This window comes from Ranitomeya imitator, chromosome 2 (genome assembly GCF_032444005.1).
Source record: "Ranitomeya imitator isolate aRanImi1 chromosome 2, aRanImi1.pri, whole genome shotgun sequence".
NCBI classification, from domain to species: Eukaryota; Metazoa; Chordata; class Amphibia; order Anura; family Dendrobatidae; genus Ranitomeya; species Ranitomeya imitator.
In genome coordinates, this window is record NC_091283.1 from 171,982,883 (window position 1) to 172,006,010 (window position 23,128).

The 23,128-nt window shown below is 45.7% G+C and overlaps 1 protein-coding gene across 1 annotated transcript in view; it reads left to right on the forward strand.

Annotated features, from left to right (window-relative positions):
* The window catches only part of LOC138662406 (collagen alpha-2(I) chain-like), a 554,904-nt gene that overhangs the window by 460,572 nt on the left and 71,204 nt on the right, over window positions 1-23,128 (forward strand). The window contains exons 21-27 of the mRNA XM_069747980.1: window positions 8,079-8,132; window positions 8,260-8,304; window positions 8,427-8,480; window positions 8,954-8,998; window positions 9,807-9,860; window positions 10,007-10,114; window positions 10,670-10,723. Of these exons, the coding sequence (XP_069604081.1) occupies window positions 8,079-8,132; window positions 8,260-8,304; window positions 8,427-8,480; window positions 8,954-8,998; window positions 9,807-9,860; window positions 10,007-10,114; window positions 10,670-10,723 (414 nt within the window). The remainder of the gene's footprint in view (window positions 1-8,078; window positions 8,133-8,259; window positions 8,305-8,426; window positions 8,481-8,953; window positions 8,999-9,806; window positions 9,861-10,006; window positions 10,115-10,669; window positions 10,724-23,128) is intronic.

The following is a 23,128-nucleotide window of genomic DNA, read 5'->3' on the forward strand; positions in this document are numbered from 1 at the left end:
CCGAGAGTTGCTGGCCATGAAGTGGGCATTCGAGGAGTGGCGTCATTGGCTTGAAGGAGATAAGCATCGCGTGGTGGTATTGACTGATCATAAGAACTTGACTTATCTTGAGTCTGCTAAACGTTTGAATCCTAGACAGGCTCGTTGGTCGCTGTTTTTCGCCCGTTTTGACTTTGTGATTTCGTACCTTCCGGGCTCTAAAAATGTGAAGGCGGATGCTCTGTCTTGGAGTTTTGTGCCCGACTCTCCGGGTTTATCTGAGCCGGCGGGTATCCTCAAGGAAGGAGTAATTGTGTCTGCCATCTCCCCTGATTTGCGGCGGGTGCTGCAAAAATTTCAGGCTAATAAACCTGATCGTTGTCCAGCGGAGAAACTGTTTGTCCCGGATAGGTGGACAAATAAAGTGATCTCTGAGGTTCATTGTTCGGTGTTGGCTGGTCATCCTGGAATCTTTGGTACCAGAGAGTTAGTGGCTAGATCCTTTTGGTGGCCATCTCTGTCGCGGGATGTGCGTTCTTTTGTGCAGTCCTGTGGGATTTGTGCTCGGGCTAAGCCCTGCTGTTCTCGTGCCAGTGGGTTGCTTTTGCCCTTGCCGGTCCCGAAGAGACCTTGGACAAATATCTCTATGGATTTTATTTCAGATCTTCCCGTCTCTCAAAAGATGTCAGTCATTTGGGTGGTCTGTGATCGCTTTTCTAAGATGGTCCATCTGGTACCCTTGTCCAAGTTGCCTTCCTCCTCTGATTTGGTGCCATTGTTCTTCCAGCATGTGGTTCGTTTGCATGGCATTCCAGAGAATATCGTTTCTGACAGAGGTTCCCAGTTTGTTTCGAGGTTTTGGCGAGCCTTTTGTGGTAGGATGGGCATTGACTTGTCTTTTTCCTCGGCTTTTCATCCTCAGACTAATGGCCAGACCGAACGAACCAATCAGACCTTGGAAACCTATCTGAGATGCTTTGTTTCTGCCGATCAGGATGACTGGGTGTCCTTTTTGCCTTTGGCTGAGTTCGCCCTTAATAATCGGGCCAGCTCGGCTACCTTGGTTTCGCCGTTTTTCTGCAACTCTGGGTTCCATCCTCGTTTCTCTTCAGGGCAGGTTGAGTCTTCGGACTGTCCTGGTGTGGATACTGTGGTGGACAGGTTGCAGCAGATTTGGACTCATGTAGTGGACAATTTGACCTTGTCCCAGGAGAAGGCTCAACGTTTCGCTAATCGCAGACGCCGTGTGGGTCCCCGACTTCGTGTTGGGGATCTGGTTTGGTTATCTTCTCGTCATATTCCTATGAAGGTTTCCTCTCCGAAGTTTAAACCTCGTTTCATTGGTCCTTATAGGATTTCTGAGGTTATTAATCCTGTGTCTTTTCGTCTGACCCTCCCAGATTCTTTTTTCATACATAACGTCTTCCATAGGTCATTGTTGCGGAGATACGTGGCACCTGTGGTTCCATCTGTTGACCCTCCTGCCCCGGTTTTGGTGGAGGGGGAATTGGAGTATATTGTGGAGAAGATTTTGGATTCTCGTGTTTCAAGACGGAAACTCCAGTATCTGGTTAAATGGAAGGGTTATGCTCAGGAGGATAATTCCTGGGTTTTTGCCTCTGATGTCCATGCTCCCGATCTTGTTCGTGCCTTTCATGTGGCTCATCCTGGTCGGCCTGGGGGCTCTGGTGAGGGTTCGGTGACCCCTCCTCAAGGGGGGGGTACTGTTGTGAATTCTGTGGCAGAGCTCCCTCCTGTGGTCACAAGTGGTACTTCGGCTGATTCTCTCTGGGAGCTTCCGTTTGTGGAGGAAACTGGTACTGCTGCTTCTGAGTTTCCTCCCTCAGGTGATCTGGTGAGGTCGTTAGGTGCTTCTCTACTTAACCCCACCTAATGCTTTGATTCATGCTTCCTGTCAATGTTCCAGTGTTGGACTTGTGTTTCTCTGGATCATTCCTGTGGCCTGCTGCTCTGCATAGCTAAGTGCTTCTTTGCTATTTGTTGCTATTTTTTCTGTCCAGCTTGTCTATTTGTTTTGCTGGAAGCTCTGGGACGCAAAGGGTGTACCTCCGTGCCGTTAGTTCGGTACGGAGGGTCTTTTTGCCCCTTTGCGTGGTTTTCTTTAGGGTTTTGTGTAGACCGCAAAGTTATCTTTCCTATCCTCGTTCTGTCTAGAATATCGGGCCTCACTTTGCTGAATCTATTTCATCCCTACGTTTGTCTTTTCATCTTACTCACAGTCATTATATGTGGGGGGGCTGCCTTTTCCTTTGGGGTATTTCTCTGAGGCAAGGTAGGCTTATTTTTCTATCTTCAGGCTAGTTAGTTTCTCAGGCTGTGCCGAGTTGCATAGGTAGCGTTGGGCGCAATCCACGGCTGCCTCTAGCTGTGTTTGGAGAGGATCAGGGATTGCGGTCTGCAGAGTTCCCACGTCTCAGAGCTCGTTCTATTATTTTGGGTTATTGTCAGATCACTGTATGTGCTCTGACCTCCATGTCCATAGTGATACTGAATTGCCTATCATAACAATCTCCCTAATATACGTCTATATAGTAAAGCGGCTGTCTTCCGCCACTCCCTGGACTGAATCTATGCCTTCACTAACTTCACCAATACTCAAATAGATGAGGCGATGTGTAGACTCCCTGCTCTGCTTCACCTTCCACAAGCCGAGATCCCAGTGGAGATTAGGGTAACCCCCTACTGTTGTTAGTAATCTTGGGATGACGCCGTGCCATGCTAGACGAATTGGTGGACTTGACTTTCATATCTTCCCTTCCGAGGCAATCCCTCCTATCTACAGGGCAGGCCACCTCCCATCTATCATGTGCTTGGGAATAATGGATGTAGACTGGTTTGTGACATGTTGGCGGACAATCCGTGTCCTCTTACTTTGGAAGACACTGTATTTAAATACCCAATCTTGGAGGAAGATAACTTTACTATTACTCAAATTAGACATTATGTAGGCTCGGTACTGCAGGATATACTGGACGATGTTAGAGCGCACCCTCTAAACTTAATCTCCATTAAAGCTCACTCGGGGAATTACTCTTTGAGTTTTATATACAAGTCACTGAAACCTTCTATACAGTGGTTAGACTCTTTATTGAGCCCGGGGAGATGGGTATCTCAACTAACAGATTGTCAGGTAAAAGACCTCTTGAAAGCCCCATTATGTATTAACTCTATGTTCCCGTATGATAGTTACATAACCATGACTCTCAGGATATCCCATAGAGCATATAACTCCCCAGAAATTAAATCTAAAATGTCCCCCTCAGGTGATTTTCCCTTATATTCTCCAGCTGATATTTTTCATTGTCTCTGGGACTATCCAAAAATACAGGAGGTTTGGGATACACTCTTGCAACATCTCACTAATACCTTTTGGTGTATCTATCTCTCTTTCTCCGGAGTGGGCCAAATTCAACAGTCTCCCACAAGAACAGTTGGTGAGGCTTTCTGTTCAGCAGCGCCGCATTCTATTCATCAGGGAGGCAGCCACCCTCAAAAGTATTCTTCGTCTATGGCAGGGGTGGGGAACCTCAGGCCCCAGGGCCATTTACGGCCCTCGATAACCTTTTATCAGGCCCCCGAGCAGATTCTCAGGGACCGCATTCTTGGGCAGGGAGCTGTATTTTGATTGCCACCAGCTCATTAATTTCTTCTTGCTCTATTAGCACACACATGCAGTGTTCACTACTGAACACTGAAGGGCATGCAATGAAAGATTACATCCTGAAACCAGTGCCAGAATCAAGATGCACTTTGTGAGCGGAGTTTGCACGGCCCCCGAAGGATGGTATAAACATCCAAATGGCCCTTGGCAGAAAAAAGATTCCCCACCCCTGATCTATGGGCACAGGATAATATTCCCTCTTTGAGCTTAATTACTACGAAGGTAGCCTATCACTCCAAGATGGACTGGATAGAGTCCATATTGAATAAAGAAAAATACACGGAACTGTTTTTCCTGACATGGTCTTCTTTTATTAATGCCCAGACATTATCTATACGCCAGGCGATTCATGGTTGCTTCCAATTTACAGACTGGTACATGAGAGAGCAAATTGTCGGCAGAATTCCTGTTGAGCTTGATTGATTTTATGTTAAGGTGTGGATGTTTGCCCGGGGGAGGAAGTTGTTTATAGTTATAATACACTGTCTAATGTTCAAAGTACTGTAAAACGTTACTTCTCTAATGCTTCTGAACAATATATGTATCCTTTGTTTATTGTTCAATAAAGACGGTTTTAAGAAAAACAAAAGGAAAAAAAAGAAATGGCTTTATAACCTTTTCCAGACTGATGGATTTCAGTTACTTTGTTTCTCATTTGTTCCTGATTTTCTTTGGATTGCAGCATTATGTCTAGCTTTTGAGGATCTTTTGGTCTACTTCCCTTTGTCAGGCTGGTCCTATTTAAGTGATTTTTTATTGAGAACACGTGTGGCAGTAATCAGGCCTCAGCTTCCTAACTCAGCTTCCTAAAGATGTGATAAACCACAGTTAATTTATGTTGCTTTTTTTATAGGGGAATTGGGGGCAATCACTTTTCACACCACACAGGGCACTGTAGGTTTGGATTTCTTTTTCCCTTAATAGTAAGAGCCTTCATTTAAAAACTGCATTTTGTGTTTATTTGTGTCACCTTTATCTAATATGTGCTCTGAGAAGCGCCATTTTAAAATTCTCCCTCCCAGCCACGCTTGTAATAGCGCGCTCTTTTTCCTTCTCTGTCCACCCTCCTTGCCCTCTCGGTCATCATGCGGTTTCCCTTGGCATGCTTTGCTTTTTTCAACGGTCCAATCAGGGTGTGTGACTCCCTTTTCAGCTTTCCAATCATCGGCGAAGTTTGGGCATTCCCATTCCTCCTCTCTCTCCTGTCAGCGGCGCAGGCCCATAACTGTGTCTCAGCATGGCCTGCCCGCTCCGTCCCTTTCTCTGCACGCTGTTCTGTCAGGGGACAGAACTCTGGCGTCAGCATTGTTTTTTGTGGTGCAGCACTCTGCTTCTGCCAGGAGCTCTCGTCAGCAGGACGCCTCTCACCAGAACAATGCTTACCTCCACAGCACCCGTCTCCAGTCAGCGTTTAACTGCAGCTACTTTCCTTCAGAGCACCGGCTTAGCGTTGGTCAGGGCTCACCAGATCACCGCTCTTCTAGAACCGGGTAGGCTTTGTCCAGGCTACTTCTTGCTAGGCACCCTCCTCAGCAGTATTCCCCAGTCCTTCACATATACCCAGAACTGGGGAGTCTCTTTCCCGTCCCCCAACTATCATTCACTGCGCCTGCGCCTCTTGTAAAAGAAAGTGGCCCACAGGTCAGGCTTTGGCCTACTGCCAATCCTGCACTTTCTCTACTATGCTGGCATCCCAAGAACCCCCCTGCCGCCCGGGACGAGTCCATGCCACCTCTCCCAGAGTGGGCTGTGGTTATCTCTCAGTCTGTGTCAGACCTCATCAGGGTGTCTCAGTCACTGATCCTGGCCCTTGACCTCAGGACGAATCGCATGCACCCCGTCATCACTCTCACATGGGCAGATCAAGAGTTAGAGCTAAAAAGCGGACATATCGAACTCCTTGTCCAGCTCTCCATCAACGTCCACGTCCTCCAGGATGCACTCGATACCCCAGGCCTCCTCTTCTGATGTGGCTCTGGGGTCCAACTCTGAATCCACTTCAGATTCCGAGCACAACAAGGACCAGACAATTAAGATCCAGGATGTAGTGGATAGCCTTATATCTGCAGTTATCCAAACCCTTAATGTTAAGAATGACGAGGCTTCTCCTCAGGATCAGTCCATCTCCTTTAAGAGAGTAAAACGCCCTCCCCAGGCATTTTCCAATCATCTTCTCGGTTGGGGAGCAGTCTTTCTGCATTACACAGCCTAGGGCCGCTGGAACTCTTGGGAAGTTACCCTTCCAATCAATCTTCTGGAGATCGGGGCTATCTACCTCTCCCTTCTTCACTGGCAAGACCTCCTTGTGGGACATCAGGTTCGCATTCAGTCGGACAATGCCACGGGAGTGGCATACATAAACCACCAGGGTGGAACACGCAGTAGTTATGTTCTGGTGGAGGTATCCAGGATTCTAGTCTGAGCAGAAAGTCATGTAACAGCAATCTCAGTGGTTCACATTCTGGGAGTAGAGAACCAGGCCGCCGACTTTCTTAGTCGCCAGGGTCTCGCCTCGGGTTAATGGTCTCTCTACACAGAAGTGTTCGATCAGATCTGTCAGAAATGGGGTCACCCCCTGACGTGGATCTGATGGCATCTCGGATGAACACCAAGGTGTCCCACTTCTTAGACAGGTTCCGTGATCCTCTGGCTATCGGTCAGGATGCCCTAGAACTATCTTGGTTTCCCTTTCGCCTTCCATATATCTTCCCACCCGTCCCCTTAATCCCGAGGGTCATCAAGAAGATCAAGTCAAAGGGAGTAGCCGTAATTCTGGTGGCTCCAGATGGGCCCAGAGGGGCCTGGTACACAGAGCTAGTAAACATGCTCGCAAACACCCCTTGGAAACTTCCCGACTGTCCAGACCTCCTTTAACAGGGTCCTCTCTTCCACCAGAATTCTCATTAGCTGAGTTTAACGTCATGGCCATTGAAGCCACCATTCTGAAGGAAGCCAGGTTTTCTTCTCAGGTCATACAGACAATGATCAGTACGAGAAAGCCCGTGTGTTCTCGCATTTATCATAGGACCTGGAAAGCCTATTTCCGCTGATGTGAAGACACTCGGTCTTCCCCCATGTTCTTTTCACTACCAGCCATTTTGGCTTTTCTCCAGTCTGTCCTGGACTCCAATCTTTCCCTTAGTACTCTTATGGGTCAAGTTTCCGCCCTCTCGATTCTGTTTCAGAAGGATTTGGCATCTCAGCCCTAGGTCAAGACCTTCCTCAAGAGCTTTGCTCAACTGGCTCCACCTTATCAGCCTCCAATAGATCCGTGAGACCTTCACTTGGTCCTATCTGTCCTTCAGCACTCTCCTTTCGAGCCCATTCAGGACATTATAACTTCCCTTCTTTCCTGGAAGGTTGCTTTCTTGGTGGCTATAATGATTATCAGATGAGTTTAAGAACTGGTGACTCTTTCCTGTCTTTCTCCTTTTATCATTATCCATCAGGGCAAAGTCGTTCTCAGACTGGTCCCTTCGTCGTTCCTTCCGAAGGTTGTTTCCTCTTTCCACATCAATGAGGATATCTTTCTACCTACCCTTTGCCCTTCCCCAGTTCATCCCCTGGAAAGGTCGCTCCACAAGTTGGATCTGGTCAGAGCTCTTTGTTTCTACCTCTCCCAGGGATGCTCCCTTTCAGTGCTCTGACTCTTTGTTTGTCATTCCTGAGGGTCGTCGTAAGGGTCTTCCAGCATTTAAATCGACCACCGCGTCATATCGGGTCAAGGACAGACTACCCCCTCCAGGGGTAAGGGCTCACTCCACCTGGACGTTGGGGGCCTCCTGGGCCGTTCGTCATCAGGCCTCTGCATCTCAAGTTTGCAAGGCAGCTACCTGGCCTTCCTTTCACACTTTTGCAAGGTTTAACCAAATTCATACCTATGCTTTGACGGATGCCAGCCTGGGAAGAAGGGTTTTGCAGACGGAGGTCATCCGCTGTCTGACCTGAGTTTTCGAAAGTTATTGCATGCCCTCCCTTGGGACTGCTTTGGGATGTCCGATGGTTACCTGTGTCCCCAATTAATCGATAAAGAAAGATGGATTTTTGGTACTCACCGTAAAATCTCTTTCTTGGAGCCTTCATTGGGGGACCCAGCACTCTCCCTGTTTTGTGCTTATGTTGAGTCTGGTCGTTTCGATGTTTTGGTTTCTATGGTTGCTTCTCCTATTGCTTTTTCACTAACTGACGAGCTTTGTGTCTGTTAATGGGTGCATACTGCTGAGGAGGAGCCAACTCTTTTTTTGTCAGTGTCAGCCTCCTAGTGACAGCAGTATACACCCATGGTTACCTGCGTCTCCCAATGAAGGTTCCAAGAAAGCAATTTTACAGTGAGTACCAAAAATCCATTTTTTTCACACCACTGTGTATATATAATCTCTTCACTAAGTGTCCTTACAATTCTAACATCTGTACACAGGGCCCTCCTGGGGTAGAAGGACTGTGCGGACCACCAGGCCGAAGAGGACCACAGGTACCTTTGTTATTTCAGTATTCAATACCATCAACAAAATCTGCATGGGCTGCAGGTAAACGTTGGCCAGTGCCAAGACCCAGCGTGCCTGGTCATGTACATGTAATTGTATTATTTCTTGTTCCAGGGAACAAAAGGAGCTGAGGGGCCGCCAGGTCATAAAGGAGACCCGGTATGAATTTGTACCCTTTTTTGATTGTTTCTTGGATTTTTAAGCACATAGAGCATCTCTGTAAAACCCTTTTTAATGTTTTCTGATCCTTCAGTAATCCAGTAATGATTGTTATTTGACAGGGAGAAGCGGGGCCTCCAGGTTTGCGAGGGGAACGAGGATCAGAAGGGCCAATGGTAAATTCAAAAGCTCATCTAACATCAAAAGTCGAAATATCATTTAGCAACACGCAAAACAAAACTAATACTCTGGGTTACGTTTTAGGGGACTGCATAGCAAGTGGATTCTCTCTTTGGTGTTAGATACACCCTAAAATTATGATTAGTGGGTGTCTGACATCTGGAATCAAAACAGGGACAGTCCCTTTAGTTCATTCCCTGCACAATAACATTTCCAGAAAACCACAGTGCAGGGAAAATTGCTTAAGTGGCACTGGGCTTTCATTTTGAGGATTGGTAGGGTTCCTAGCAATATGCAGTCCCTTATTATCCTGAGTCCAAGTGTAATTGTGATTTGTGACCACTAGGTGGTATTAGTAGTCACAGTCGCCAGCAGCGTATGACAGGGATGAAAGCTGCATAGTCTATTAGTGTTCCCAGCAATGTGCTTCTCAGTAACACTTTTATATATTGGAATATTTGTTACCCAGGGATTAATTGGATGGTCTGGAATGAATGGAATGCCGGGAGACAAGGTACTGCGCTGCTGTCTTTATATTGATGTTTATTAAGTAAAAAAAATATGCAAGTCATTATTAGAAGAGCTGGAAATAAAAGAAAAAAACAATATTATCAACCCAATTAAAATGTGTTCAAGAGTTACTTGATTCCATATTTTTATTTTTGAGAATTCTGACTTTTCCAAACTTTAAAAAAAGTAAAAAGAAATTACTGCTGGTAAGATATGAAAAATAAGGTAACTCATGCACATAAGAATTTTATAGATTAATCTGGACATACGCATTAGATTGCTGTCGGCCATATGGGTAGAGTTCCATAAAATGATTCCCTTGACCCTGGTCCAGCCGTCATGTCAGTACTCTGTTGCAGCCAGACCAGAGCCCTGCAAACTTCCTACTACTTGCCGTTATCCGGCACACCCCTCTTTTGAAAAGTAGGCATACTGTCAAGAAATCGTGGGGGCCTACAAATCGGCGCCCAGGATGCCCGCAAGTTGTAGGAAGTTTGCATGGCTTTGGTCCAGAAATTGCAGAGTACTGCTGTGACTGCTAGACCAGGGACCTGGGAATAGTTTTGCTCAACTCTAAGTGTCAGCTGTCTGTGACCCCCTCCACATATACATGTAAGGTGGACTCAGTCGAATATCTCATGTGTTCTAAACTTCATAGAGAGGGGAGATAAACTGCTGCCAGATTACACAACCAGAGGCAGCTTATCTCCCCTGAGAACATAATGATCAGAATTTTTAATCTTAAATTGATAAGGTTATGATATTGTAGTGAAAGTCAGATATAAGTCGCTTACACCATATCTTTATCATAGGGTCGGCCTCTTTGTGAAGGAGAGAAAGGAGATCTAGGAGTCAAAGGAGACAAGGTACAGAAAATAACATTTGCCCCCAACATTTATAGGTATTTTTTGCCATTTCACCTATGGATTATGCTCCATTAGTGTCCATTGCCGTGTTCCAAGTAACTCATTCCTAAAATCTTCTTCAGTAGCAACTTTTGTGTTTCATTTAGGGATCTTCTGGGATCCCCGGCCCAAAAGGTCCTCCTGGAGAACAAGGACAACCTGGATTTATAGGGTTCCCAGGACCAAAGGGACTCATGGGCACAACAGGAGCCTTGGTAAGTTTTAATATTTCCTCATTGCTTTATAGACTACAGGTATAGGGGCCGACTTAAATGACAATGCTAATATAATTACAGAGCTGTCACCTTTCCTAACATGACGGATTGAGTGAACATTTTGTTATTCTCCATTAAATAACACCTCAGAAATATCACTTTGTGTTGTTGTGTTGTGCCATTCCTCAGATATTCCTTCTGGAAATGTATGCTTGATAATGGAGTATAACTTGATAATGGAGTATACGCACACCGGTACTGTCTTACAGTTCTGACAGTGTCAGGCTATCTATCCATGTTCACTATTGAGATGAGGAATAGAACTGCCCAGATGCCATCTCATTCACACATTTCCAGGAGGCGTAAAAGAGGAACTGCACAATGCAAAGTGTTGCTGCAGAATTAATATTTCATGGGGAATGCTCAAACATTCATTAAACAAGTCATGTGGTTATTCATATATTTCCAAGAAGGCAAGTACCTGGCATGGGACCTTTCTTACCACACAGACTCATTACATGTGAACGCTTAATATTCTATTTCTATTTATTTTAGGGTGATGAAGGACAAGTAGGACCTCCTGGCGCAAATGGTAGTGATGGACCAAAGGTTAGTTCTTGTTATTTGCTCAAAAGATGTACATTTTATCAAAATCTATGTTTAATGCAAATTATCCATTGTAAAAAGGGGCTTGGTCTCATGTGAGAGCATTTACCCAATATTTTAACAACATCCTTGTAATATAGAAATGCTTATCTGTATGTAGCCGCCATAGGTGGACAGGATTGCAAAAACAGTTGAGAGCCCTGTGTTACGCTGTTTCCTTAAGATAGGAATACCCCCTCAAGCTGGCCGTAAATATATGAATTATACAGCTGTCAGTCAAACAATCTTTCAGCTTTCCATTATTTCTCCTGACTCTGAGTCCCCATACATTGAAACGTTCAGCACAGCCCCACCCTGATGTGTTTTGTCAGATAGAGGCACTGGCGGGGCAGGGGCTTACGGTATATCCAGACAAATTAAAAGCATTCACTGTTGAAAATGAACAGGCCGGATCCTTCTCACCCAAGAGATTACCTGTCAGAGAAGAGTGGTTAGGCCCCTATATACATTAGTCTATCAGACCATCCCAACAATAATGCAGATTCAGTCGTAATGTACATGGAAAATGTATCTGAAATTTTTATTTCATTGAGTCCTCAGGCAGCACACAAAAGGGTTATTGACACTTTATCTGCCCAGATAGAAGAGACATATTAATTAGCAGTTCATTAGAATTAAGCCAGTTAATCGATCATACCCTTTACAAATATACTACCAAAGCTAGGGTGAGACTATGATGTGTAGCGGTAAGTAAATCATGGGAGGGATGTGGTGCTGCCTGAGGACTCAAGGAAATGAAAATTCCGGTAAATTTTCCACTTCCTCATCGTCCTATGGCAACACACAAAAGGGTCTTGGAACACACTAAAAAGAAACAAGGGCAGAACTAGTGGATATGTGCCCCTATTCACACTATTTTGCCATGGGCTGAATCTTCAGAAGTGAACATATCAAACCTGTAGTGTCTCACAAAAATGGACCCAGATGACAAAGTAGATGCTTTTCATATTTGAAGTAAAGGAGCATAACATTTCTCTGCACAAGAGCTGGCTGTGAAATAGGTAGAGTGAGCATGAAAGTTTTAATGGAGGATCCAGACCTTGCAAAAGGTAGCCACTTGGCCAAAGAGGACTTACTAACTTTTTCCCCCCTTAATAGGAGCTTGAAACTGTAGAAAAAAGAGCTTCTGAATTTCTAAATGCACTTGTTCAATTAAGATATTCTGGGAGACATTTCTTAACGTCCAGGAGGCAGGTTATTGTTTTGGATCTAAATCTTAAGGAAGAACATATAGTAAGATTTCTTATTTCAGATTTGCATACAAAGGCACGTTTGGTAGAAACCCCAACATTGTGCACAGAACTAAGAATCTCCAATATGCTTCTTTGCTCCAATTGTTCTTCAATTCTCTTTGTAGACATGAGTGCTAATAGAAATAGGGTTTTATAGGATGAAAGCTTAAGATTAGCATCTTCCAGCCGTTCAAACAGAGACAGACAGATGTGAGACAGTACAACCAACAAATCCCAGGATGGCAGATGATTCTGGAATGAAGGGCTCAACTTCCTTGTAGCTCTAAAGAACCTTTTTGATATCCTTCCTGAAAAAAATGTAGAACTATAGTGACATCAACTTCATCTCAATTGTTTGGGGATTACCACTCTCTAAAAATATAATATTTGAGAGTAGAATACCATCTAGCGGCCAGGAGTGTTTCTATCAATTCTTCCAAGAGACCTTTACTTTTCAAAATTGGCCCTCAGTTTACATGCCATTAAATGTAAATACTCTGGGTTGGAGTGGTAGATTCCTTTCTGACAAAAAAGGTTTTTGCTGCAGGGAAGTCCCTGCAATGACAATACCTATGTGCTCTATATTTAGTGTGCTACCAAAGTTTGACGGCAATAATATGCCACTGTCCGACTGGGTGTCCCAGCTGCAAAGCACCCTGAAGATTTATAACATCAGCCCAGACCTTGAAGCGATGGCTGGGGGACCACCACGGTGCAGGAAGACTACCGTACACAAGATGAGGTGCAAACAACAAAGGGTAGATTTATTGGAAGGCAAGGAATGAAGTGGATGAGGAAGATGCAAATGGGTATGCAATGGCAAAACATAATTTACAATTGTTATATTCTTTAGCTTGTCTGTAAAATAGCGCGGTTCTCCAACTGTTACAGAATCCACATATGTCACACAAGTAAATGCAAACAATAAACTAATAATGATGCTCCTCTACATATAACCTCCCTGGCCTTTACTAAGCAGGCATCACGGCTGCCGTGTTCTGACTATTGAAGCCTACACTAGGCCCTGACATGTGCACAAAACAGGAACGAACTCACGGTGATGTTGGGGACTCAGATCTAGTCCCAGGGGGCCCCCAACAGTCAAGTACGGTGGTGCGCACTGCTTTCTGCCAGCTCCGTGAAGCGTGGTTTTCTCCTTGCTTCTGGGTCCTGGAGGTGCTCCGGGAAACTGTAAATCCCTTTCTCGGTATCTTCATGGCTTCTGAAACTCACACAGGACAGCCACTCTTGCTGCACCCAGAAAAGTCTGTAAAATCTCACAAGTCCACTCTGTTACAGGCTGTGGGTCCTCTAATGCAGAAAATAGCACAAAGTTCTCTCTGCAGCAGCTTCAGCTCACACACGCTGTTCAGGCTCCACCTCCATCCTCTGAACAGTCCAGCTCATTCACACAGCCTCTTGCAGGGGAGAAGCAGAACATTCCATCACACCAGACAAGGGGGTGCAGTCTCTTAAAGTGACAGCGTATTCCTTACTGTCCATAACAGCACCACCCTCTTACAGTACAAACAAGGAATAATGAACCTTAGTAAAAAGCACATGGGTCCAAGGCATAAGAAAAAATGTTAATGATAAGCATCATCATGGTATTAGTACGAGGCACTATAATTTGTAAACATATGTATAATGTCAGCCATATATTTTAGTAACAAATTTGGATTTCATATAATCCTGTAATGCTGACCACCATATAATAAGGCTACATAGTTCACAGTGAATTCTCTGAGGCTGCCACAATGACAATACGCCCCCACAGAGCGAAAAGAAGTGCCCTTAATAGCTGAAGTGCTTAGCCATGATGGAAGTAGCTTGATGCTGAGGAACCCAGTCCACCCCCAGCATCAAGCTACTTCCATCATGGGTAAGCACTTCAGCTATTAAGGGCACTTCTTTTCTCTCTGTGGGTGATGATGATGATCATTAACATCTTTTCTTATGCCTTGGACCCATGCGCTTTTTACTAAGGTTCATTATTCCTTGTTTGTACTTCAATTTATATATTTTTGTATTGTTTATTTTGTGTAATAAAGTACATTTTTTCTAAATTTTACTATTGTGTATAGAACTCCATTTTTTTCTGTTTCTAATTACCATCATATCCAGTATCAGATTAGTGATCTGCCGATTGATTTCCTGGTTCAGGCCCCATTCACCTGGATGGACTATGCGTCTGCTCAAACAATCTCCTTTCTGGTTCAGAGTACCTCTGATCTGTACCACCATGATAGATAGAGAGTTGTTTTCAGACCTCGACATGATCTGACAACATTACCTCTCTACTGGAAAACTTTTGTTACCCTCCCCCGCTTGTTGATGTAGAAGATCGAAACAAGGTTGTCTGACTGAATCTGAACAGGATGAGCACACAAGAGAGGTTGGAAATGGAGTGGGGATAACTTGCTGGCCCTGAGTTCTCTCATATTGGAGAAAAGAGTTGTATCCTGGTTGGGACCATATCTTCTGAACATACATGACTTCTGCATGTGCACCCTAGCCTGAACCTGATTCATCTGTAGTGAGGACGTTTGGGCCAAGTCAGCTGAGAATGGTTCAACCACCATTACAGATCTTGCTTGAGGGATGATGTTACTGGCATAGGGGTGTCCACGTGAGTGTAATCTATATAACAAGACCTCAGAATATTGTTCTGAAGATTGCTGTTATATGCTTTGGTATTGTCATCGCTTGGCGAATTGAAGTTTCCTTTACATATAACAGAAAAGACACGTGATAGAGATTCTACATCCGTTCCTCTGTCAGTGTTGGCATCATTTGCACCGAATGCAGATATTTTATTCTAGTGGATGGAATCCATTGCAAATTCTCTTGATTGACTAGGAACTCATGGTTATGGAGAAATTTCAGGGCTAACTCTAGATGAAGGAGTTCCTCGAACTGTGCCTTTAAACACCAGTCATCTAGGTAAGACCAGACAAAAATTCTCTTCATCCTCAAGGCTGTCACTAGAACTACCATTACCTTCATAAAAACTCGAGAAGCTGATGAGATTCAGAAGGAAAGGCAGGTTAACTGAAGATGGTTTTCGTGGTGCAGAAGACGTAAAACTATGCAAAGAAATTTTCTTCAAAAGATTTTGATTTAGTAATTAAGATCTATGACTAGACACCATTTCCCTCCTGGTTTGGAAGCAGGAAAAAGAGGTCAGTATAACCCTTTCCCTTTTGATGGGGGGGATTTGTTGGATTAAATGAAGAGTTACTGAACTCTTTAGACTATTTATCATAAAATGGTCTTTTGGAACAAAGTTCAATTTTAGGGTGCAGCACTGAAGGATGGTGGTGGTTACCCAGTTGGAGGAGGATGTCTTCCGCCATTGAGAGGCAAAACCCGTTGGCCCTTTTCCTACTGGGGTTTACTGAGTTTGGTGTCAAAGATTCGGATCTTTCTGAGACGAAGACTTCTTGTTATAAGCAGAATTCTGACCTTGTTTAGACATAAACCTCCTCTGTTTCCCTGTGCAAGTTTTGCCTTGGAATCTAGAAGACCCTTTAAAACAATTGAGAGAAAATTTAAAACTAGACTTTCTCAGGGAATGAGGGAATTTAGCACCTTTGCCATCATTAATTGACTTTAGGATACTTACAAGTTGAGGACCAAACAGTGATGACAGATGAAACAGGGAACAAAAATTATTTTTGAAATATATGTCACCTGACAATTGATTTGATCCACTAGGCTCTAAGTGCTACAGTGGACAATGGAACCATGGAGTAGTGCCAACTCGGTGACATTGTAGTGGCTGAAGGACCAAGAAAACTCCCAGTATATGGCCACTGGAGTCAGTGACATATCCTTAGGGACAGGAGAAATCCCCTGTATAGCGGGATGGTCTTACGTAGAGGGATATAGTTCCATACACAAGCCAACAACTCATTTTCAGACGATACCTTTAGAACAGGGGTGGGGAATTGTTTTTTCTGCCAAGGGCCATTTGGATATTTATACCATCCTTCGGGGGCCGTACAAACTCTGCCCACAAAGTGCATCCTGACTCTGGCACTGGTTTCAGGATGTAATGTTTCATTACATGCCCTTCAGTGTTCAGTAGTGAACACTGCATGTGTGTGCTAAGAAGAAGAAATTAATGAGCTGATTGTAATCAAAATACAGCTCCCTGCCCAAGAATGCGGTCCCTGAGAATCTGTTCGGGAGCCTGATAAAATGTCATCAAGGGCTGTAAATGGCCCTGGGGCCTGAGGTTCCCAACCCATGCTTTAGAGGATAAAAAATACTTCTCACCCTCTCTTTGGTAGTATATTTCTAGGGGGTATGATTAGATAACTGACTTAATTCTAATAAACTGCTAATTAATATCTCTTCTTTCTCCTATGCCTCATTGGGGGACACAGGACCATGGGTGTTATGCTGCTGCCACTAGGAGGACACTAAGTTAGCACATAAAGAATAACTCCTCCCCTGCAGTATACACCCTCCTGCTGGCTCTAATTGAACCAGTTTTTGCTTAGTGTCTGTAGGAGGCACTTGGGTCTGTTTCAGACCCCACTGTTTTTATTTTAATTTTTTATTCTATTTTTTCCTTAACGGAGCGAATGGGGGCGACGAACCCTTTCTAGGTTCCAATCTCCCCCGAACCAACGTTGGATGCCAGCCCTGAGCTCACCTTATGGGCGACGGTTCCTTCGCGTTCCGATCTCCCCCCTCCATAGCAGGCGACCACATGGAGTAGCCCTCCATCTACCTCTCCTGGAGCCAGGTGCATAGCCAGACATAAATGTGTATGGCGTCCGTGCAGCCCCCCTCTGCATCACCACTGACATAGCGGATGACGCAAGGCGGCAGAAGCTCTCCACCCCCTCCCTGACTATGGTGAAGGTGGATTGAGCACCGGCCCAACGCATCTACCGTGAGTACACTGCTACGAGGTGCTGGGGGGTCCTGGTCCCCGGGGTATGGAAGGTCCGCACCTCTATCAGCAGGCCCGGATCCGTGGATGGTCCGCAGCGTGCATTTTTGATGAAGGAGCACTCCTCAGGATGGCACTAATAGTGGTCGCGACACCGCAGGCCGCAACTGCAAGCTTTTCAAATTTAGTCCCCGGCTTTTCTCCTCATACAGGCCCGAGTCCTTGGCTACGCCCACCGGCAATTACCGCCACCCATCTTTTCCAACGCTTCTCGTTCCATGAGAAGCGCTCTCACAGATCTCGGCGGCCATCTTGGTACACCCAGCGCTGATCCTGCAGCGCTGCTCCAGCCCTCCTAATCTCTGGATCCGGGGTCACAACCGATATACAGCCTTCAGGACCATGCATTGTGGACCTCCCCTGGGGACTCAAGACACAGGACCTGGGTAAGCTGCAGATACATAGCTTAACCCTTCCGCTGCTAGTAAGTACTCTCCTCAAGGTTACTATGTCTCAGTCAAGGCCTCACAAAAAGTCTGGGAAAACCCACACTGTATTTTTTGATGCATGTACCTCTTGTGAGGTATCATTACCCCGGGGGCACAATACCGCATTGTGCACAGCTTGTGAACCGGCGACTATTCAGGAACCACCTGTTACTGATACCGAACCTAGTGAGCCTGGTCCCCCTGAGTGGGCTACCTCACTTACCCGGTCTATGGCATCCCTGGCAAAAGCGTTAGAATCATTCCGAGACCCCTCCTCTCTAACCAGGGCACTCTTACGGACGACGCTTCCTATCCTCAAAACCCCTCGAACTCTAGGGGTCGTACCTTGCCAAGTGGCTCTCGCCCTACCAGGAAAAGGACTCATGCCATATCCCAAGACCATCATCGGGATTCGGGTTCTGAGAGCTCTGTTTCTCCCTCCCCTTCCATTGGGGCTAGCAGAGCACCTGTTTCAGAGGATGATTCTGACACGTCCCTAGATCAGGAATTGCATCACGATCACGAGACTCTCGACTCTCTAATTGAGTCAGTGTTGTGAATTCTGTTGTCGGGCTCCCTCCTGTGGTCATGAATGGTACTTCGGCTGGTTCTGTCCATGGACTTCCTCTGGTGGGTGTTTCTGAGTTTCCTTCCACAGGTGACGAGGTTAATTCGTTAGTGGGCTGCTCTATTTAACTCCACTTAGATCTTTGCTCCTGGCCACCTGTCAATGTTCCAGTATTGGTCTAGTTCACTCCTGGATCGTTCTTGTGACCTGTCTTCCTTGCAGAAGCTAAGTTCCAGCTTGTATTTCTTTGGTTTGCTATTTTTCTGTCCAGCTTGCTATTTTTTGTTGTCTTGCTTGCTGGAAGCTCTGGGACGCAGAGGGAGCGCCTCCGCACCGTGAGTCGGTGCGGAGGGTCTTTTTGCGCCCTCTGCGTGGTCTTTTTGTAGGTTTTTGTGCTGACCGCAAAGTAACCTTTCCTATCCTCGGTCTGTTCAGTTAGTCGGGCCTCACTTTGCTAAATCTATTTCATCTCTGTGTTTGTATTTTCATCTTACTCACAGTCATTATATGTGGGGGGCTGCCTTTTCCTTTGGGGAATTTCTCTGAGGCAAGGTAGGCTTTATTTTCCTATCTTCAGGGCTAGCTAGTTCCTTAGGCTGTGCCGAGTTGCATAGGGAGCGTTAGGCGCAATCCACGGCTATTTCTAGTGTGTTTGATAGGATTAGGGATTGCGGTTAGCAGAGTTCCCACGTCCCAGAGCTCGTCCTTAATTATCAGTAACTATCAGGTCATTCCGTGTGCTCTTAACCACCAGGTCCATTATTGTCCTGACCACCAGGTCATAACAGTACAGGTGGCCCAAAGTACTAATGCATCTCAATAGAGGGATAGGAGAAGTTCTGAGACCGTTTTTTTTTCTTTGCTGTGTGTTTTGTCTCTTTTTTTCCCCTTTATCTCTGGGTGGTTCAGGACATAAGTGTAAACATGGACATTCAAGGTCTGTCCTCTTGTATGGATAATCTCACTGCAAGGGTACAAAACATTCAAGATTTTGTGGTTCAGAATCCGATGTTAGAGCCTAGGATTCCAATTCCTGATTAGTTTTTTGGTGATAGATCTAAGTTCTTGAATTTCAAAAATAATTGTAAATTGTTTCTTGCCTTGAAACCTCGCTCCTCAGGTGACCCTGTTCATCAAGTAAAGATCATTATTTCGTGGTGACCCTCAAGACTGGGCATTTTCCCTTGCGCCAGGAGATCCAGCATTGCGTGATGTTGATGCGTTTTTCCTGGCGCTTGGATTACTTTATGACGAACCTAATTCAGTGGATCAGGCAGAGAAGATCTTGCTGGCTCTGTGTCAGGGTCAGGATGAAGCGGAGATATATTGTCAGAAGTTTAGAAAGTGGTCTGTGCTCACTCAGTGGAATGAATGTGCCCTGGCAGCAATCTTCAGAAAGGGTCTCTCTGAAGCCCTTAAGGATGTCATGGTGGGATTTCCCATGCCTGCTGGTCTGAATGAGTCTATGTCCTTGGCCATTCAGATCGATCGACGCTTGCATGAGCGTAAACCTGTGCACCATTTGGCGGTACTATCTGAGCATGGGCCTGAGCCTATGCAATGTGATAGGACTTTGACCAGAGCTGAACGGCAAGAACACAGACGTCGGAATGGGCTATGTTTTTACTGTGGTGATTCCACTCATGCTATCTCCGATTGTTCTAAGCGCACTAAGCGGTTCGCTAGGTCTGCCGCCATTGGTACGGTACAGTCTAAATTTCTATTGTCCGTTACTCTGATTTGCTCTTTGTCATCCTATTCTGTTATGGCATTTGTGGATTCAGGTGCTGCCCTGAATTTGATGGACTTGGAGTTTGCTAGGCGCTGTGTTTTTTTCTTGGAGCCCTTGCAGTATCCTATCCCATTGAGAGGAATTGATGCTACGCCTTTGGCCAAGAATAAGCCTCAGTACTGGACCCAATTGACCATGTGCATGGCTCCTGCACATCAGGAGGATATCCGCTTTCTGGTGTTGCATAATCTGCATGATGTGGTTGTTTTGGGGTTGCCATGGCTACAGGTTCATAATCCAGTATTGGACTGGAAATCTATGTCTGTGTCCAGCTGGGGTTGTCAGGGGGTACATGGTGATGTTCTATTTTTGTCTATTTCGTCTTCCACTCCTTCTGAAGTTCCAGAGTTTTTGTCGGATTATCGGGATGTATTTTATGAGCCCAAAGCCAGTGCCCTACCCCCTCATAGGGATTTCGATTGCGCAATTAATTTGATTCCTGGTAGTAAGTTTCCTAAGGGCCGATTGTTCAATTTATCTGTGCCAGAACATGCCGCTATGCGGAGTTATATAAAGGAATCCTTGGAGAAGGGTCATATTCGCCCGTCGTCATAACCGTTAGGAGCAGGGTTCTTTTTTGTGGCCAAGAAGGATGGTTCTTTGAGACCTTGTATTGATTACCGCCTTCTTAATAAAATTACGGGTCGTCCCATCAGGACATCAACTGGCGGGGGGAACAAGCAGCAAGGCAGCCATGACCGAGGTAGGCCACATCCTTCGTTGGGCTGAGGAAAACCGCTCAATGATATCAGCGGTTCACATCCCGGGAGTGGAAAATTGGGATGCAGATTTCCTCAGCCGCCAAGGTCTCGACTCCGGAGAGTGGTCTCTCCATCCGGAGATCTTCCACCAGATCTGCTGTCGTTGGGAACACGCAGCAAGGCAGCCATGACCGAGGTAGGCAACATCCTTCGTTGGGCTGAGGAAAACCGCTCAATGATATCAGCGGTTCACATCCCATGAGTGGAAAATTGGGAGGCAGATTTCCTCAGCTGCCAAGGTCTCGACTCCGGAGAGTGGTCTCTCCATCCGGAGATCTTCCACCAGATCTGCTGTCATTGGGGAACCCTGGAGGTGGATCTGATGGCCTCATGGCTGAATTCCAAGGTTCCCAATTTCATAGCTCGGTCCCACGATCCGGCAGCCATTGGGGCAGATGCACTCGTTCACTCGTGGCATCGGTTCCAGCTTCCGTACATATTTCCCCAGCTTCCCTTGCTGCTGAGAGTCATCAAGAAGATCAGAGCGGAGGGGATACCAGTAATCTTCATTGCGCCAGATTGGCCTGGTACGCCAAACTAGTTCAACTAGTCACCAATGTCCCCTGGCGATTACCGAATTGCACAGACCTGTTGTCCCAGGGCCCCATTTACCACCAGAACTCCGAGGCCCTGTGTTTGACGGCATGCCCATTGAGTCCTGGGTGCTGACACAGGCAGGCTTCTCTCAGAAAGTCATTTCTACCATGATCATCAGTGCTAGAAAGCCTACGTCTATGCGTATATATCATCGCAGCATTTGGAAGACCTTCTTCTCATGGTGCCAGGACCGTGGACGCTCTCCTCTTGAATTTTCCGTTCCTTCCATCCTCGAATTCCTTCAGTCGGGTTTGGACTTAGGTCTCACCCTTAGTTCTCTCAAAGGGCAGATTTCAGCCTTGTCAGTCTTGTTCCAACGTAAAATTGCCAACAGATTACAGGTGAAGACGTTCATTCAGGGAGTCTCCCATGTGGTGCTGCCCTATAAGATGCCGTTGGAACCATGAGACCTAAATTTGGTCCTCGGAGACTTGCAGGAGGCTCCTTTTGAACCTCTGCAGGACGTTTTCCTGTCTCTTCTGTCATGGAAAGTTGCCTTCCTGGTTGCGGTCACGTCCATCCGACGAGTTTCAGAGCTGGCGGCCTTGTCTTGCCAAGTTCCTTTCCTCAGTTTTTCATCAGGATAAGGTGGTTTTGAGAACATCTCCGTCTTTTCTACCGAAGGCTGTCTCATCTTTCCACCTCAATGAGCAAATTGTCTTGCCTTTACTTTGCCCTGCGCCAGAACATCGCACCGAGAAGGCTCTCCACACACTGGACTTGGTGAGAGCTCTTAGGAGATACGTCTCGAGGATGGCGTCTTTCCACAGGTCAGATGCCCTGTTTGTGCTCCCGGAAGTGCCAAGGAAAGGTCTAGCCGCTTCCAAAGCTACGATAGCCAAGTGGATTTGTTCAACTATCCAGGAGTCCTACCGAGTTAGAGGTCACTCCGTCCCAGCAGGGATTAAGGCTCATTCTACTCGGTCAGTGGGGGCGTCTTGGGCCATCCGGCACCAGGCGTCGGCAGCACAAGTCTGCAGAGCTACGACTTGGTCCAGCCTGCATATGTTTACGAAACATTACCATGTCCATTCTCAGGCCTCGGCAGATGCATCCGTCGGCAGAAGAATTTTGCAGGCGGCAGTGCCGCATCTGTAACTTGTTGGTACAAGGAGCAATTGCAGTGGATTGTTTTCCCACCCAGGGACTGCTTTAGGACGTCCCATGGTCCGGTGTCCCCCAATGAGGCGTAGGAGAAATAGGGATTTTTGTGTACTCACCATAAAATCCTTTTCTCCAAGCCAATCATTGGGGGACACAGCGCCCACCCTGTTAGCCTATTGGCTCTAGTTTTTTTTGTGTGTTGACTTGGTTTTGACATAGTTCATTCTTGATAATTGTTAAACTCCCACTGCTTTGTTACCAAACTGGTTCACTTAGAGCCAGCAGGAGGGTGTATACTGCAGGGGAGGAGTTATTCTTTATGTGTTAACTTAGTGTCCTCCTAGTGGGAGCAGCATAACACCAATGGTCCTGTGTCCCCCAATGATTGCTCGGAGAAAAGGATTTTACTGTGAGTACACAAAAATCCCTATATCCAGGCAGATTAAGTGTTATTAACCCTTTTGTGTGCATCTTTGTTATATATCTTGTCACAGAAATCTGGGAGGAGGTAGAGACAGAGCTAATCCCTCTTCCCGTCTACATAGAAGTGTATCAGTAGCACCTGTCATCTTTTATCTCAGTAATGGGAAAGTCTGTCTACAGTGAATACAGATTTTACCTCAGAATTGAGAGCTTTGATAATGACTGATCAATTCTGGCAAAGAAGCAGATCTCTCTGATAAAATATATGACAGAGTTGCTGATTTTCACATGAACTATTGATTTATGAAATAAATATTAATATAAAGTAACCAAATGGATTTTGGGCTCTGATTAAATAGTCCGTGAGTTGTAACCAGGCTGGATGTGTGCGCTGTCTATGGTAGGGTAAATTCAGAACTTCCATTCACAGCTTTTTATTGTTGATATTAATGGACACGTATTTCTATTATTACAAGT